Source organism: Molothrus ater, chromosome 6 (assembly GCF_012460135.2).
Source record: "Molothrus ater isolate BHLD 08-10-18 breed brown headed cowbird chromosome 6, BPBGC_Mater_1.1, whole genome shotgun sequence".
NCBI lineage: Eukaryota > Metazoa > Chordata > Aves > Passeriformes > Icteridae > Molothrus > Molothrus ater.
The window spans coordinates 1,262,452-1,281,424 of NC_050483.2; the positions used below are offsets into that span (position 1 = coordinate 1,262,452).

Sequence of the window (18,973 nt, forward strand, 5' to 3'; positions counted from 1 at the left end):
TCATTGCTACTACAGCTAAATTTCCAAAAAATTGTGATTTTTTTTTTTTAAAGAAGCTCTGTATCTCATCTGTGCATCTTTATATTTGCATGCTATGGTATAATTAAGGGTGCCACAAAAGCGGGTGTGTATGTGTGGAATACTCAAACACCTACGTAGCAGTCTGGTGACAAAACATCTCTGCAAATCCCAATAAAGCCTCATGTGACCAGGCCTCTGTTGAAGCACAGCTTTGATCCTAGACCTGATAACATTTCCAACCATGCTGTGAGAAAACAGAGTTTTGCAGGTGTTACATTTTATAGTATCAAAATGCATGACTCACAGTTTCTCAGCAACTAAAGAGCTCTATTTGCTTTAAATAAGGGAAACACGCTAGAAAATGAAACTGAACCACTGTAATGGGATGCAGGCTTATCACACATTTTGGCAGAGCAAACACAAATTCCCCTTTAACAGAGAAGGCAATTAAAATGTGATTCTTAATCCAGAAAACCATCTAAAGCCCCATTAGCCTCCAAGCAGTGAGTCAGAGTTGCCAGTGAAGCAGGGCAAACCCTAGTTAATAATCTCCTCCAGGAGCTGGCAAGAACAGGTGCTACAGGAAGCGCCACTGACTCAGCTTCCTCCGGAGCCGTGCCCCAAGGAAGGGCCATGGCAGGCACAGCTCTACCTCCCCGAATGCAACTGGGGCTGCTTCTGCTTTGCTGCCAGCAGCCAGCAAGCCTGGAGGAGAGGGGCAGTGCTCAGAGATTATCCATCCTGCTCCTGCTGCCAGCCACAGCCATCCCTGCGGAGCCTGGGCCATCAATTCAGCTCAGCACAGCACACTGGAGAGAGGCAGAGGCTGCCAGCTGGAGGAGGACACCATCCTTGAATAGTAAATCAACTGCTTCTGAAACAGACAGCCTGGTGGATGCAGGAAAGGCTGTGGATGTGTCTGTTCAGACTCCAGCAAGGCCTTTGACACTGTCTCCCACAGCACATTCCTGGGCTGGAACAGGAGCACTCTGTGCTGGGCTCAGAGAGTGGTGGTGAATGGTGCTGCATCCAGCTGGCAGCCAGGCATCAGGGGTGTCCCTCAGGGCTCTGTGCTGGGGCCAGCTCTGTTCAATATTTTTATAGATGACATGGATGAGGGCATTGAGTCCTTCATTAGTAAATTTGCAGATGACACCAAGCAGGGAGCTTGTGTTGATCTATTGGAAGGAAGGAGGACTCTGCAGAGAGACTTAGATTGGTTGGATGGATGGGCAGAGTCCAGCAGCATGAAGTTTAATAACTCCAAGTGCTGAGTTCTTGGGGCCACAAAAATCCCCTACAAGGTTCCAAGCTGGGGACAGTGTGGCTGGACAGTGCCAAGGCACAAAGGGACCTGGGGGTGCTGAACATGAGCCAGCAATGTGCCCTGGTGGCCAAGAGGGCCAATGGCTCCTGGCCTGCATTAGGAATGGTGTGGCCAGCAGGAGCAGGGAGGTCATTCTGCCCCTGTGCTCAGCACTGCTGAGGGCACGCCTTGAGTGCTGTGTCCAGTTCTGGCCCCTCAGTTTGGGAATGTTGAGATGCTTGAGCACATCCAGAGGAGGGCAACGAGGCTGGTGAGGGGCTTGGAACACAAAGCCCTGTGAGGAAGGTTTGAAGGAGCTGGGGTTGTTTAGCCTGGAGAAGAGGAGGCTCAGGGGTGACCTTATTGCTCTCTACACCTTCCTGAAGGGAGGCTGTAGACAGAGGGGGTTGGTCTCTCCCACCAGGCAGCACCAACAGAACCAGAGGACAAAGTCTCAAACTGCATCAGGGAAGGTACAGGGTGGATATTAGGAAAAAATTTTTCGCCAAAAGAATAATAAAGCATTGGAATGCTCTTCCCAGGGAGGTGGTAGAATCACCATCTCTGGGTGTGTTTAAAAAAAGACTGGACATGGCACTTGGTGCTATAGTCTGGTTGAGGTGTTAGGGCACAGGTTGGACTCGATGATCTTAGAGGTCTCTTCCAACCTCATTATTCTGTGAGCCTGTGAATCTTCATTCATCTTACTAAGAGCCATCTAAAATGTCAGTCTTAAATCTCATCACTGTTGAGTCACAGGTCACAAAAAACAGTTCTTTGATCTGTTGGATATGCAGCCAACAAACCTGAGGTTCCATGTGTTTAACAGCATGAGTGCTCAGATCAATGCTACCCTTAAATACAACTTTGCTCTACAATGAACAAGAAAACTAACATGAGCTTAAATCTGAACAAAGACAAAATACAGAGGTGGAGCTTAGCATGTCAAAATAGACAGGCATATCACTGGCTTTACCCTGTGATACCTGACCAGAAAAGCTCTGTCCCTGAGCTGCTCTATTGTTACTCTGAAAAAGGAGCTCATTTGTGGCCAGTACATATGAAAGAAGACCTGCGACTTTTATTTTCCTGTAAAGAAGCTTTAGAAGAAGTTGCAAGTGTTCAAAGAAAAAGGAAGACATCAGAATTACCAAATAATTTTAATCTATTTGATAGAAGGACTTGGTCACCTCCTCTCCTCTTCTGCCCCTCTAACAAAGCCAGTGGGTCAGAGGCTGTTTCTGCAGGGAGCACACAAAGCCTTCACTGCACACCAGCACTGTGAGGGACTAAGGACACACCTGGTCCCAGTGAGGAAGGATGACAATTTGGCATTTACTGGGAGTTCCACAGCTGTGCTGCTGCAGCTTCCATCCCATCTACACCAGTGGAGGTGGGATGGGCCAAAGCAGAGCTGCCCCGTTTGAAGAAGAGGCAGACAGCAACTCCTGTGCTCCACAGAAGCACCACACAGACCAGACACACCACCAGGACTCCTCCAACAGCAGTGGAACACTGCAAGTTCCAAGTGCCAGGGAGCCATGGCTGCCAGGCTGTATTCACCCCAGATCTCAGCCACAGCACCCAGTGGAGCCTGCACAGAGCCTGACTTCAAGCCCCCAAGAAAGAGACCTGAAGCTGCAAGGACCATCTCACCCTGAAAGGAAGTGTTGGCAAAGCCAGCTTTCGATGGATTCCTCAGCTGATGACCAGCACCTGCACTCTGGGCTGGGGAAGCCATAAGGCACTGCCCCAACCCATAAGCAGAATTTTCTCCTGCGTGCTGAAGGACACATTGCATTTAATTTAAAAGTGTAAGAGAGGAAAAAGAACAAAGAAAACACCATTTTAAACCCTCATCCCTTCATTCACTAAAGCTGGAAAAAGCCCCACATATGTAAGGCCACCTAGTACCCAAAAGTTTATGAAAGGAAGAACATCCTGCTTTATCAATTACTTTTCTACAGGGAAAAAAAGAAACAAACCCCCCCCACTCTCCCCAATAAACAAACCCAAACCAAAACAACTAAACAATCTCATGAATATTCATGTCTTTTGGCAATATTCACAAATTCAATACTCATTTTTCCCTGGTTTCAAAGGAACATTGGAACATGTGCACTACACCCATTCAAGAACTTTAAGGCAGTCATAGAAATTATTTTCAGTCATAGAAATTATTTAATTTAATTAAATTCCCTTCAAACAGGGATCAAGGAAGCTCTGTCTTTGTAAGGGAATGAGGCATTTTCTTTAAAAGCAGTTGCCTCATGAAGAAAACCAGATAAACTCAAGGTTTTATTTAAGCAAATCTATTTAATATGATGTGAAGGAGGGAAAAAAAAGTACCATGAAAATGGCAACTTGTCATACTGGTAATGCTTCCTATTTTTGTAGTTAAGGGAAGAGCTGTTTTTAAAAAATGTAAATGCTCTTCAATTTAATGATGCTTTGGAGTCATCTGTGGAAGGAGAGCTTCAGTTTGTCTTTATACATAACAACAGATTGCTTTGAATATATTACTAATTATTAGAAGAAGTCATTAGACTGAATTAATTCTACTGCCAAAACAATTAGCTTGTACTCCAACATAAAAGCTCCATGTGCATCCTACTGAATACTGCCAATAAATATACTTGTTTTATACAAGCAGCTCGTGTCTACACAGAATTATGGTGCTTAACCAATATATTTATTACTCCCAAACCCACCCTAAAACCTTAAATAAATGAAAAGAACACAGCAGTGGAAAATTAACCCAGACTTTTACCATTTCTCCCTACCCTCCATCTATTTCTAAAACTTATATTAACTCACCTTAAAATATAAACTTAGATCCATCCTTTTCTAGGGTGATTCCCATAATCAACACTTGCAGAATCAGGCTATAGAGCTTTATCTGTGCACTAAGTTACAGCTGCCATGCTCCGAGGCTTTAGAAGAAATCCCTTCTGCTCATCCTGCCAGGACTTACACAACGACAGCGCTTATGCCCCTCTTCCTCCCCCTCAAGCCTGTTCTTTGTCAGCAGACATTTCAATTGACCTGTGCACACAAAGGACAGTACTCTGCCTTTTCCTCATTCTTCTCCTGAATAATGCCCACACGTTATTCCTGTTAACAAATACGCACCTTCCTCTCGTGTCTATCAGGGAGGAAACACAGAAGCATGGGAACAATTTTGGAATCAGAGCACAAAGGAATTCCGTTCCTTCCAAAAAGGCAGTTTTGAAATCCAGATCAGCATCCTTTGGCATTACTTATTAAGTTCAGCATATTTGATATTTCCATCATATTTCTTCAGTAGCCCACGGCACCGTCAGCGAGCCTTACTTTTCCCTCCATCACATCCGCTCGGGGATGAGCGGCCGCCGCTCTCACTCAGCCCATGAAGCGCACTGAGCGCGGCGCGCTGCCCGCGGAGCGGGATTGTGGCGGAGCCTGACTCAGCCGTGCGTGCTGCGCGTGTGGCTGACGTGTGACCCCGCAGCTCCGCGGGCCCGCAGCCATTGGGCCGCCGCCGGCACCGGGCACGGAGGGAGGCAGCGCCGGCTGCCGCAGCTATGCCGGCCCCGCACCGGCCCCAGGCCAGCGCCGCTGCGCCGGCATCGGCCCCACAGCAGAGCCATGCCAGCCCCGGGCACGCTCCGGCCGCTCCCGCAGCGTCTGCCTGCGCTCACACTGAGCATGAATGCACCTGACACTCAGGTCATCAGCGCCTACAGCAAGGGCCTTTCCACAACGAAACAGCACCACCTCCATTTTTTAACTACAAGCGCCCCTTTTCCAGCAAGTTTAAGCTAGGGAAATATTACTCTCCTTTGAAATAACTTAAACATCGTTAGTGTGAAAAATGCATATATTTTATGATTGCATTTTCGCAAATATTGAAATGAATATTATATGTGTTGTGTTAGAAAGTCATGCTGTATTAATTCTCTTAAGTAGTGTGTTAAATATAGTTTTAGGTTAAAAAAAAAGTTAAAATAGAAACTATGCTATGTAAGATACTTTTTTTACAGAAAGGACTCGCAGCGAGATAGCAGCCACAGGACACCTGAACCTTTCAGAGAAAGAGAATTTATTGCCCCATTATCAGGAGAAATGAACTTCTTCCCGCCTCAAAGGTGCTGTTAAGATTTGGAGAAAGAAGCTGACACTGACCAGACAGAATCCTGTGTTTGAATGGAATTTATGCATCATGGATGAGATGTATGGATATACAACAGGCTGTTGTTTTTAAGGGTTAATCCTCTGTTAACGTGGGTCCTTTTTCAGGCTCCTGCTGCCCAGAAAAAGGTACCCAGACTGTCTGTAACCCTTTGTTTCTATTGTCTCATATTGTCCTAATTAAAATTGTCCAAATTATTATTACTCTAATTGTATTACTATTTTTATAACCACTTTATTACTATTAAACTTTTAAAATTTTAAAAACAAGTGATTGGCGTTTTTCACAATTAGTATATAATTATATTAATGTGTACATTTACTGATCAGAAATCATTGTGCATTTTCACATCAACAGGTCATCAAGGTGAGCCCACCAAGCACAAAAAGCAACACAGCAAATAAATCCTCAAGTCCATAAAATTTTCTAAAGATTTTTTGGCAGGATGAGACACTAGGCACTATGAGACAGCTTTCTTTAAATGATTCCTTTTAGAATGTCTGCAGGCTGTTTTAAGGAGTCAAAGCACACTGGAGGAATAGCTTAAAAGTAAGTCCTACAATAAATAACAATCAAGATGTCGTAGGGTGGAAATTAAAACACGATGCAAGCTGAAGAAATGAGGAGGATTGTTCAGCAAATGACTGCTGTAATAAAGAGGGAAGTCAGTAGGAAAAACAAGAGACTTGTGATTAGAAAGGCAGGAGAACATCAGCACTCCAGGCTGAAGAGTCAGCTCTTTACACATGGAAGGAAGATTTCTGCTCATACAATTTCAATTACCCGAACCAGTGAATTTTCTCCTGGTTTTAGGGTCTTGTGATGGTTCACACAAGCACCCTCCCCATGCCCCAGGGGAAGAATAACCATCAACCTTGTAAGCCCTTTCTTCCCTTCAATATAAGCCAAGGAAGACATGGCTATAATAAGCTGCATGAAAAGCATGCTGGAAAAACCTCTCTCAGGCACTTTCTGCCTCTGATAGAAAAGTCCCCCAGCAGCAAGAGAAAGTACCCTGGTTCCCTAAATGGAGTCTCTTCTCCACAGCAGAATTAGGATGTGTTTTCTTCTTTACTCCTACATCAGGCAGAAAAATCATGCCATGGATGGATTGGCTCCCAAATCCCACAAAACCACCCCTCAGGACAGGACATGCACCCATGAAAATCTTATGGAGACCCAGCCCAGAAACCACATTGACTTGGGGCTCCATGGAAGGAAGCCCTCAGAAAGAATTCTCACTGCTTAATCTGGGGGCTGCCACGGGATCTTCCTTCAGCTCGAAGCAGAAACTCTGTCAACACTTTCCACCCTCAAAATTCTTTAATATTCACATAATTCTGGTCTTCAGTGGGTTCTCTCAGCCATGAGTAATGTACTTCTTAGTAATGCTGTTCCATTTCAGGAAAGGATCTCATGAGCAGAGTGTTCAGTTGCCAAAGGGATTTCTTAAAGCAGCAAGGACTTAACCTTTAGGAGGGAACACAGTCACACCTTATGACTTCTACCAAGCTCCCAAACACAAGACTTTCATAAAAGAATGTTATACCAATTTCTGCTGCATTTTCAACATGGAAGTTAAATAAAAATCAAACTAAGAAACTCAGAGCAATATTATCCACCTTAGACCTGGAAAGGGCTTCCATTTGTTAAAAAACAGCTTTAGAAGTTCAAAAGAACTGGGACCAAACACAAACTACGTAGCCATTACAGTTTCCGTTCTCAGAGGTACAAACAATGAAGTGTTGTCCATAAAAAAAATTCTAGTTCTGAGCATAATCACCTCTAAAGTGCTTTGTGTCCCAATTAACTGTGCCAAAGTCCACCACAAATAATATCTGACAACATTTGGGAAAGGCAATTTGGGTGCTGAAGAAGTTCAGGAGGATTTAGTGTGTGCTTTAGCCCTGGAAGTCGCTAGCTTTCCCTTCTCAGCAGTGTCGATAAGCTGTCATTGCAGACATGAAGGATGTCAAAAGGGAAATCAAAAGCCCAGTCCTCACAACTCTAAGATCACTCACTATACATTGGGTACCTTGCAGAAGATGAACAGAATGGTGTTTTTGAAAGCTCTCACTGAGTGCAGCCCATTTTTCTGAATTCCAAGACCAGCTCTCCCCAGCCCACCTCAGTTTCTCCTCAGGGCTTTCCATCCTGGTGCCTACAAAGCCCTGATGAGGAGATTTTGATCTGCCAGTGCCAGGCTGCAATTTAGGCATGTTTGCAGAGACTGAAAGCAGGTGATGCACAGTATGACCTGAGCCCCTGGTAAATCAGGCCTCATTATTTTCATGCCATGCCTTGTGCAGGCCTGCCCCATGCTGAAAAATATTCAACTGCAGAAATCACAGGAAGAGAAATAAAACCCGTCTCACAGTGGAAAACAGATTATACATTCTGATATCCTTCCACAGATGAGAAAGGAACTCTTCTGGTGATGCTTCATGTACTTCACAAAATGCTGAGACACGTGGTACTTCCATTCACAACCCATGAATGCATCTTCCCAGCAGGCATAAACAATATTGGGGGAAAAAATCCCAGCATTTAGCATCTGCACAAAAACTTCTCATCTATTTACAAGATTTAAAAAGCAACTGAAGATTTTCCAAGATCCAAGAGTCATGGCAACAGAATCAAAGCAGAATCACATTTTGTTCATAAATGCAGTAGTGCAGGCAAGACTTTGGATCTAATAATATCCAAACAGAATGAACAAATAAGAAACTGTCAAAAGGGACTAAAACAGAAGCAGACTTAGAAAAATCCAGGACAAATCTTGAGGAGGCAAATTTAAGCCAAAGGTTTTTCACTGCAACTCTAGAAAAAGCACTCAGTGCAAGAGAATTAGAATTAACGTCTTCCAACAACAAAAATTCCAACGCTATAGAGAAATCACAAGTATGTAACTAATAACTGATGAAAATTAGAATAAAAAGTACAGAAAAGCAATATCTAATAATGAAATGAATTCAGAGACCATTTATTTAAACCTTCACCACTATTAATTCAATGTATGGTTCCTGAACATTTTCTTCCATCTTATTCAGGTACTTAAATAAAAAGCATCTGCAAGAATTTTCTGTGACAGCTTAGACAAACAAGACTGTTTGTATGATTATTTAGTCATCTCTAACACCATATAAATTCATCCTGACAGGCTCTGCAGATTTATACCAGGGATCATATGCATTATATTTTTAGTCCTAATTTTCCACATCTCTCCCTTCTGAATTTTCCATTCCATTGCCCATCTCAGAACAAGGAGAACAACAAGAAACAGGAGGAGAGAGAACAACAGTACAACGTGGCAGGTTTATAAAACTGGACACTCACTAAACTAGAAAGAACAGGATATAATGCTGACCTGTACAAGGATTCAATCCATTCCCCTTTGGACAGTTCTGCCCCTTGTCCTTGGCCCCAAACAGACCCGTGGCTTTCCTTGCTGCCACACAAGCCCTACACACAGGGCTGCTCACAGGCCTAGATTATGTTTTCTATGAGTCAAGAAAATTATCTAAGCTATTTTAAGAATGTTAAGGCTGAAGGATTAAACACTCCAAAGCACCAAGAAGTGACAAGCTAAGAATCTATCTCCTATATTGCTCCTTTGTTGAGATTATTTATTACAAAGCTCTTATTTCACCATTATGTTTTCCAAACCAGAAATATTCTCTTTCTTGATGATAACAAAGTGTATTTTGAGTAAGACAAACAAGACTGGAGTACTCAAACCTTTTAACATAACAGTTCTAGTTATACTATTACAATTTGTGCTTCCAGATGCATTTTTCCCCTCACACTGTATTTTTCACATAGACTTTCACTTGTCTGGATGAAAAAGTCTCAAGTCAGAAACTACAGTAATATGTCCATATTCAACCACACAAAATCCAATTATTTTGTTCAGGCTTTTGAATAAAGTACACCATTTTCCAATAATTAGATTCTCTGAAGTAATCCAGTGTCTCAAAGGAATAAGGTAACAAAATATTTATCCTTTTTTATCCCTTATTCCATTACAATGTCAAACTATTATTTAGATTCTCATTCTCAAAGACTTCCAAAACCACTTTATTTGGGGAAAAAATTTAAATGATCAGATGTTAGCTTGAGTTCTATATCCCTAGCATACAGTTTCCATAAAAATGCCGTTCAGCATTGGAAACAAATTGTGTTTTGCCAGAAATAGTCCAATAGCTGCAATTATCTTTGAGGCTTCCTACCTTTTGATGTGTGACCCTTGAATTCAGATTGCATTAAAAGATCAACAGTAGCTTTTCCGAAAAGCACAGACCATGGATGTCCTTGAGTTAACTCCTACCTGCGTGAAATAATCTTTGCAGAAAGCTGCAGAGCTTTTTATTGAAACATTTCTCCAGCATAGATAATCCACCCCAGACCACACACGGTCAGACATGTGTCCTGTTCCTCTGGGTTGGATTTACCCAGCTGCAGCTCCCAGCTACCACACTTTAGTTCAAACTTGCCTGCTGACTACAGCTCATCACCCTCATTTCTGTGACTGATCAAGAAGTCATTCTTTTACCTTTGGGTTCCTCCCTGTCTCAAAGATACTCAGTAGCTTCTGGACCTTCAGGGAAGCTGTTGATTAGAGGCAATTCTGAACTGCTGACACCAGACTTGCAGTAACTCCACTGCCCACATGTTGCTGGAGACTTGTGATCCGCGCTCTCCCTGCCGTGGCAGTGCCATGTCCTTGACAGGTGACAAACATGGCCATGTCCTTGGCAGGAGACAAGCCAGGCCTGTGTCCTTGGCTCCCTGCTGATTGGGTCACACAGAGCACCTGGGGGTTTGCAGGTGTCAGACCCCTCAGACCTCGCTGCCCCTTTCAGTTCCCAACAGCCCCATCACGGCTCATCTGTCCCGGAACAGCTTCAGGTTCTGTTCCAGAACCCTGGTCACCACCTGGACTGGGCCCAGCAGGAACCGTGGGGGCACTGCCCAGCCCTCCCTCCACACAAAGCCCATGCCACCCACCCTGCTCACTGCCGAGGCTGTGCCACACTGCAATCCTAAAAACAGAGCTGCATCAGCCACCCCCAGACACCAGCACCTGAATAAAAACATCAGTTGCAGAAAGCTACACTCCTCAAACCTACCCAAAAACATCAGCTGCATAAAACTACACTACTCAAACCTTCCCTGAATAAAAGCATCAGCTGCATAAAGCTACACCCCACAAACCTACCCTGAGTAAAAAAATCAGGTGTATAAAGCTACACCCCACAAACCTACCCTGACAAGAAGCACCAGCCACCCTCCTCGGGTCTGCCTTAACCACTCCATTATTCACAGCATAGGCCTCTAATTACATGGGTCTCCCTGTGAGCCTTTTAATTACTGCTGCATTCTTTAGTCCTGCCCTCTTGAATTTCTCATAATCATTCAAGAATTAATGGCAGGAAAATAACCCACAGTATTAATTGCCTAGAGAATACTTTGGACAACACTTGAGTCCAGTTTATCTGCATCTATACCAGTAAAATGTGAAATGAGTTGCTGGTATTGAATATGCTCCTTAGCTCTTTCCCTACCATCTTGCCAGTAGGAAAGCTTGAATAACTAACAATTTTAGCTCATTTACAGAGACATTTCAGTTATATTTAGCACTTCTAAAAGGGCAAAGTACTTGAAAGATACACACTTATTTGGATGCTTAAATATCTTTCCAGCAATATGTTTCTTCTCATGTATTTGCAAGGTGACTAACTGCTTTGCTTAGTTCATTTTTGAACACTGTACACTGGAAAAACACTAATTAATTTCATCATTTTGTCAAATCAAGAAGCATTTAAAAAAAACATTCTTACTGTGAGGGATGCAGGCAAAAGCAAGATATGACACAGAGCTTAACAAAGAAAGTGCTACAGAGAGTGATACTAGCATGCAAGCAGCTATTAGTTCTCACCATGGACTAGTTGCACATATTTTTAGGGATGTAACTCCTAGCAAGCACACCCAAAAAATTCATATATTTAATCACTCAACCAGTGTTTTGATATGCACACAAGGCATTTAGGTTTGCTTTTTTTTTGGTGTTTTTTTTGGTTTTTTTTTAAGGACTAAAATGCAACCCATGGCAAAACAAATCTAAGCACAGATTGGGGAAGCTGACAAATCAGGTCAGAAAACACCTTTTAAAATAATTAAGAAGCATTCTTTGAAGAAGAATTACAACGTTTATGACAGGACTTGCCACAACCAGATACAGTAGCCTTTAGGATGGACTTTGAGTGTAATTTTTGAGATGCAATAGATGGGACACAGCACCTACCTTGAATGTTTACAAAGTTTACGAGGTCTATTATGCAATTTCCGATCCCAATTCTCTGGATCACTGGAGTTACTGTCATAAGGATGAGGCCGTCCTGCCATTCCACTGCCAGCTTCCTCACACTACTGCTCTGAAAAGCACACATGCAGCACTCACAACCTACATTAAGAGAGCAGTGTTTACCTTTAAGTAATGCCACACAGGAAAAAAAAGTCAGACATGCAGAATTTAGTGTTGTTAGGTTTTGATTTTGTTAATGCAGATTACAGAAAAACAGGATACACTGAAGCAGAAATTGCGTGACAATAATATTTTACACGTTTTGCTGATACCTGCACTAAAAAGAGTATTTTGTTATAAAAAAATATAGTTCTATAAATGCTGGCAGGCAAATTCAATTTTGCAACAATTAAATTCACTGTGTCCAAACAGAAAAGTCACTGGTTATAAAACACAAGACAAACATATCATGATTTTCTTTCAAATGTATAAAGTTAATTCAAAGGAAGATCCCAAGTGGAGAACAGAGACCAACAGTTTTACAATTTGAATGGCTGACCAAGAGGAAAACAGAATTAACATTTACATCTGAGTCCTCACTACAAAATGGAATTAACAGCAATCCTTAGAGACACTCGATGTGGTCCAGTTTCACTGACTTTTGCAGAGAAGTCACAAAAACTTAATAAAAATAGATACAATAACCACCCTTGCTCAAGTGGGGTCTGATGTTATGTTCAACTCCCTTCAGAATTCTCTCCTAGCTCAAACCACCCTGTGACTGTCAGCAGAGACAGCCAATCTCCACAGACTGGTGTTCAATCATAGCTCCAAGTGACACTTGTGGCAACAGAGCTGGAGAATTCAGAACGACCTGGTTACAAAAACTATAAAGCAGCCACAAGTGAGCAGCTGGTGATTGCATAACATCTGGAAAAAACTGAATTACAGATAGATAAACCCTCCTAGTAATGGGAAGTCTATTATGTTTCTTTACAATTTTAAGCTACATATTGTAGAAACATTGTCTCTCTACCTCACCCCACCCTTACATACTTGTATTACAGTCAATAAAACTTCTCCCACGTGGAAGTGAGTCCCAAAGCAACTGAGATCTCTTTAAAACAAAGTTACTTCTCAAATAAACTGTCCTTTAAGTCATGGAAAATGAAATAGCTCTCCTGGCAAATATAGATTCTCCTCGCTAAATTTAGACCCAAAAGTTTTTATTACAGGGGAAGAAGAGAACAAGCTTCTTAAAAATGTTGGTTGAATCCAAGTTTTGCCTTCATGTTCAGTTTTACCCAAGCAAACAGGTTTAATACAAAGTATACAGTCTTTACCACAGGGTTGGGTCTTTTTCCTGTTACAGCTTCTATAATTAAATGCACTTTGATGGGAAGACTCCTATGGTCAGGTGTCCATATAGAGTCAGGAAGAGGAAAAACCATTTTATTTAAAATTACAGGAAATATTCAACTTTCTCATTAAAAAAAATAAAAAAATCCTGATAAGCATTTCATTGTGTATTACCTGGAAAGTCAGATTAGCAAAGCACAGTCAATATGTGAGGATATTACACAGAGAAGGTTGTAGGATCTGCACACATTTATCAGGAGAAACAAGGAGAAACCTACAACCTGTGTCAGAACAGAAGAAGTGTTATTAAGGAGACTAGGGGAAGGGAGGCTGGTTTCTAAACCCAGGAGCTGTGCTTCCCAGCCGGGGTGCAACACCAGGCACAGGAGCCCTGGGAGAATAAAGACACTTTGTATCCTGAGCTGAAACAAACTGTGTTCATTAGCTGGGGCCTCTGCAGGCAGGTACACAGCGAGCCCGGCTGCCCATGGCAACAGCAGCCTGCGCACACCGAGCCAGGAGCAGCAATGAACGGCAGGGACAGCCCGGCTCCCACTGCGCCATCACCCACCTCTGCCGGCCCTGCTCCCGCTCCAGCCTTCGCCACAGCACCACAGCAGCTCGTGGAGCATCCCACACTCCTTTACAAGCTTTCCTTTCTTTCCACAAACCCTCTCTTCCCTTTCAAACCATCTAAGAGCTTTAGAGACACCTCACCCTCTCAGGTACACGCCAAAGCAGGTGCCAAAGAGGCACCAGCACCCAGTTCTGATTCTCTGCATAGAGGGCAATATTTGAATTTAGCTTTTGTACTCAGAAGATGTGCAAAAGCAGCTGTTTTTATGAGAACTGCAGCTGAAAGGCCAATTTAAAGCGATTTCCTTAAATTGTCTCACACTCTCTGCCTTGTCCCCTTCTTTCTTACAATGAAAGTTCAACAGGAAGATGCAGGTCCACACACACTTCAAGGCAAAAGCCTGTTCAGAGCAGGATCAGCTCCTCCACGTGCTTTGCTCTGCAGCTCCACGCAGAAGCCCTCACAAACAAGAGATGCCAGACAGAAACAAACAGATGGAACTGCTTCCCATGAACAGCAGCACTCCCAGCTCCCAGGGAACCCCAGCAGTGCCACTGATGAAGTGCCAGGCTGGCACCCAACTCAGAACCAGGGCACACTAATGGAAAGAAGGGAAACAATCCCAAGTGTCCAAAGCTACAGCTCGTGAAACTTCTTGTCTAGCTCCAAGCATGTCACACTATGAACATGTTCCCTCCATCCTCCACTCCAAGGCCCTCAGCAAATTAACACTGCTATAAAAAACAATTTGCTGTAACACAGCCAATTTTTTCTCCTTGACCACTGCTGATAGTGCTTTTGTGCAGATTATAAATAAATGTACTTCTCAATTTTAAGTTTTAACAAACCTTTAGACTAAAGACTATAAGCAAAGAACTCTTTTGTTTTGCTCTGTTGAAAAGAGTTTCTTTCTCCAATTAGAAAATGCTGTATAAACTCTGAAGTAACTAACCAGTCATCCTGATTAATATTTAAACACTTCTGCAAACCCACTTTTTCCTGCAGCAAAAAATAATGTTTCAGCTGTGGTTTGTTTTTTTGGGGTTTTTTGGCATGGATTCACAAGGCAGGCAATAAACAAAGCATGTTTTGAGGAACATTCTGACCTTGTGTACAAGAAAAATCCAAAAACAATCCCTGCAAGAGTACCTGGCCCCAAATACTATTTTAAACCTTCCATGAAAACAAGGAAGCACATCTGAAATGCTGGTGAAGGTGAAAAGGCACTGGGAGCACATGAAATAAAGAATCAAATCCAAATACCCTCAGCAGATCACACAACACTGGCCTACTAGCCAAAGTGGTTGACATTCTGATTAGCTAATTAGTAATTCTCCAGGTGTAAAGAATGATTTCATACCCTTCTGCAGAAAGCAAATACTCCAGAGAATCATCACAGGGAATAATAGGAAATCAGGAAGCAGACTTTAATTTTCAAAGCTTTCAGCACAGACAGCTAGAACACTTCAGATCTACTAACATCAACTTGAAGCCAGAATCATCACTAATTTATGAAAGTTGCAGGCTACTGAAATACAAGGGAATTGTAAAGACTCAGTGGGTTTGACAAGTGAAAGGTCAATGTGGTAGAGCCACCCCAGACATTGCAAAGTACACTAATTAAGGTGTTTACAGCACTACTTAAGGAGCTCATGAAAGGATAGGTCATACACTAATTTGTGATAGATGTTGGACAGATTATTTTTGATAATACTTAGAGCATATTCAGTTCTGTGCCATGACCAGATAGAATGCACAAAGGTTGCTGAGCAGATCAAGCGAGATTCAGCCATCAGGTGCTGGACAGAAGTGGACATGCACTTCTGAGAGATGCAGGACTTGCATTTTTCAAGGCACTGCAGGCCAGGAGGGGGTAGAAAATGCTCTCTGGAAATCTTTCAGCAAAGAAGTAAAGCTAATCAAAACCAACATCAATGCATTTCCAGCCAGCCAGTCACTATGTAATTGCTGAGGATACCTGTAGGCTGCAAAAATCTGGAGTCTTACTAAAAATGATGATTACAGTACCCTGCAATTTTGAGGCAGAGAGCCAAGATGTCTTCTGGCCACCAGCTCATCAGGTAGAACAAAGATCTGATGGCTCCTGCTGTCAGTACTGAGGAAAACATTCAAATAACTACCATGTAATCTACCAAACTACCAATAACTACCAAATAACTACTTCAGGCATCTACTCAGCTCTGAGCTTTGGTCAGAAGCATTTCCAAAAGCAGGACAGGTTTCAGAAGTTCCTCTGCTCTAACCTGTTCCCTGGAAAGGAGACCCAGGATAATCAGGAAGCTCCAACACACAAGTCACCAGCAAGGACAAAACTTGGCATTAGTTGTGATAAAAAAACTTCAAGGCTCAGATTAAATATTTAGATTTTCTGTAAAGGTTGACAGTCTGCTGTTCACTGCCTCTACTCATCAAAGCACAAAAGCAGCAGCAACAAAAAGGAACTTCCAAGTCAGATTTACTGGGAATGCAAGCACGGTGACATTACATCCTAATTAAGAAATCCAGTTCAAAGGACACATGCTCATAATGCAAACACCACATACCATGGAAATCCATACCTGTCAAGTGAGTTTCTTGCAAACTAGTGCAGACACTAGTCACAATTCAGCCACATAAAATAACTTTATAAATCATCATCACTGAAATGTTATCAAACTGACACTGATTAAAGCACAGCTCAGAGACATCCTTTGCAATACATTAACACAGGCTCAACATTAACACAGCACATCAGGATTGAAGCTCCTCTTAATGAGCAAGTGGGGAGAAAAAAAAAAGGAAAAAAAACCACCTGAGCAGTCACAGGAAGCTGGTGGTATTCCTATCTACAGCAGCATAAACAACAGATATCTAGTGACCAGCCTGCAAGCTTTAACTTTTTAATTCCTAAGGGGAACAGGATGACAGAACAGCTGTTTGACACTGGAAGCCCAAAGAGCAAGAGGCAGATGACTGCCAGCTCCCCCTCTGTACTGGGCTCATTGTGGGAAACCTGCCCAGCTCCACCTGTACAAAGCCCAGTGGATGGAGCAGCTCCTCTCTCCAAGAGCAGAATCGTGGCTCTCAGTGCAGCAAAAGGAGCAGAACCCAACTCCTTGCACTGCCACTGGCCCCACCAACACAGGCAGGCACAGGGCTCCATCACACCTGGCACCAGGGATGAGATGCAGGGCACCAGAGCAGCAACCACATTTCCTGAAGGAACAAGCAAGGTCTGCACCCATGGCTGTACCCAGAAGAGACAACACATCTCAGCGAGCAAGAAAATTCATACACACAGTTTTTCACAGCTGAAATGAAGTCTAAATTAGCTTTTATAGGTATTTTAAAGAGATACATACTTTCATGGATAAGCAAGGTTGCTAAAGGAAAGCTGTGCTGAAAGGAACTGGCACAGAGGGAGCCTCTGATCTTTGTGTATGAATACAGGACAAAGCAGCCCCAGCCTGAAGCACACAAGCTGCAAAAACACACAGTTTATAACAAAGTGACAGAAAACCCAACAGTGATGACATCTGTTACTAATTTAACACACAATGTCATCCACACATCAGCTGTTCACCATTTTCAAATGCAATTGTGCCTAAAAGGAAAAGTGGGCTTTAAGAAGGAATTTAATGTGGGATGTGAAAGCTGCTTTAGCTTGCCGTCTTTCTTAACCCCCGGGTTCCCTGGCATTAACACACAAACACAAACATGCTGGAAACACTTCCCAGAGCAGCCTCACACAGCACCATCTGCACAGAGGGCAATGACAAGCACAGGCAGGATGCATGATGAGGTTTGGAGACAGAAATGGTACAGATCCAGGGGTAATACTCAAAGGCTTTTGGCAATCGGGGTATTAATAGGAAAAGAAAATAAAATCTCTGATGTTTTGCAAGAGACTCAGTCCAAGACTCACTGACAGACCTGCGAAACACAGTGCAACAGTCTTCCCTAACCACAGGGCAATGGATAAGAAAAAAGGAAAAGAAAAATCATCCAGTTCCTTTTGACTGTACTTGTGTTCAAGCTATAGAAATTCCAGGCATCCAACACCAGATGACGCAGAGACACGTGTTTCAGCTCAGAAAAAAGATAACAAGTATGCACCACCAGGTTATGAACTCTCAATAACGAGGTTGATAATTTGAATTGCTTCTCTGGGACACTGGGGTTCTCTGGCAAACCTAGCAGGAAAAGAAAGTATCTTCCAGGGAAAGGATCAACAAAGGTGAGGCAACAACAGTGCTCTTCAAATGAATCACTGAAGGTGATCCGTGAAGAATACAGGCAAACAGAAGTAAGGAGAACAGTGTCAACAGTCAAAAGGCTACTGAGAAGCCAGATTTTAAGCATGTATTCAAATTTGTAAGAGGCAGCCAACAATAAAGAACAAAAAGACACAAGGCTCAACCACTCCTTTGGACAAAGAAGCCAGACAAGTGACAGGAACAAACCTGGGAGAGGTCTATGATGAGCTCGATCCAAATTCTGAAAGAAAAGGGTTCTAAAGTGACACATTGGATGGGACCAGAGATGAAGAGGAAAAAGATGCAGACATGGTAGCTACAGACAAAAGTGAATGTAAAGAAAAACAACTTATGACAGGCAACTGCAACAAGTAATTGTACTATGACAGATTTATCGTATAAACAGCTGATATTTTCTACAAATAAAATATGGTGACACCGAAAAAGAATCATAAAGATACTGGACTCATGATGAAATCGTTTGAGAGGATAAATGACTGCTCAGGAATTACACGACGGCTGTCAGGCACCACCACTGTCTCTGTACAGGCCTCACAGCGACTGCAGGGGCTACTGATAAACAACACAAGATGAAAACCGGGGATTTCAGCCGTGCCCAGCCTGCTCACGACACAGAGCAGCCGAGGCACGGGGCCGATCTGTCTGCGGGGCTCTGGGGTGCGAACCCCGCGGCGCGGCCGCCGGCAGCAGCCGGGAGCTGCCGGAGCCCCCTCCTCAGGAGACACCCCCGACCCACCTGGACGCGCCACCTGCTCCGCGGGGCTCGCACTGCGGGATCTCCGGCGATCCCAAAGGCTCTGCAGCAGGGGAAGCGGCGCCGGTCCGGCCGGCGGGAGCCCCGGGATGCCGGGCTGAAGGGTGCCGAAGGGTGCCGAAGGCCCGCCAGCCGCGCTCGCCCGCCCGCACTCACCGGCTCCGGCGCGGCCGCCTCCCGCCGCCGCTCCGCCAGGCCTGGCAC

The 18,973-nt window shown here is 43.4% G+C and overlaps 1 protein-coding gene across 6 annotated transcripts in view; it reads right to left on the reverse strand.

The window, feature by feature from the left end:
- The window catches only part of BTBD10 (BTB domain containing 10), a 29,499-nt gene extending 10,526 nt beyond the window's left edge, over window positions 1-18,973 (reverse strand). Inside the window, exons 1-3 of one of the 6 annotated variants that reach the window (XM_036383174.1) lie at window positions 18,752-18,916; window positions 18,202-18,235; window positions 11,803-11,961 (exon numbers count right to left, since the gene is read on the reverse strand). In XM_036383174.1, coding sequence (XP_036239067.1) covers window positions 11,803-11,903 — 101 coding nt within the window. In that variant the 5' untranslated portion in view covers window positions 11,904-11,961; window positions 18,202-18,235; window positions 18,752-18,916. The other 5 variants (XM_036383175.1, XM_036383173.1, XM_036383177.2 and 2 more) reach the window with 5 other exon arrangements.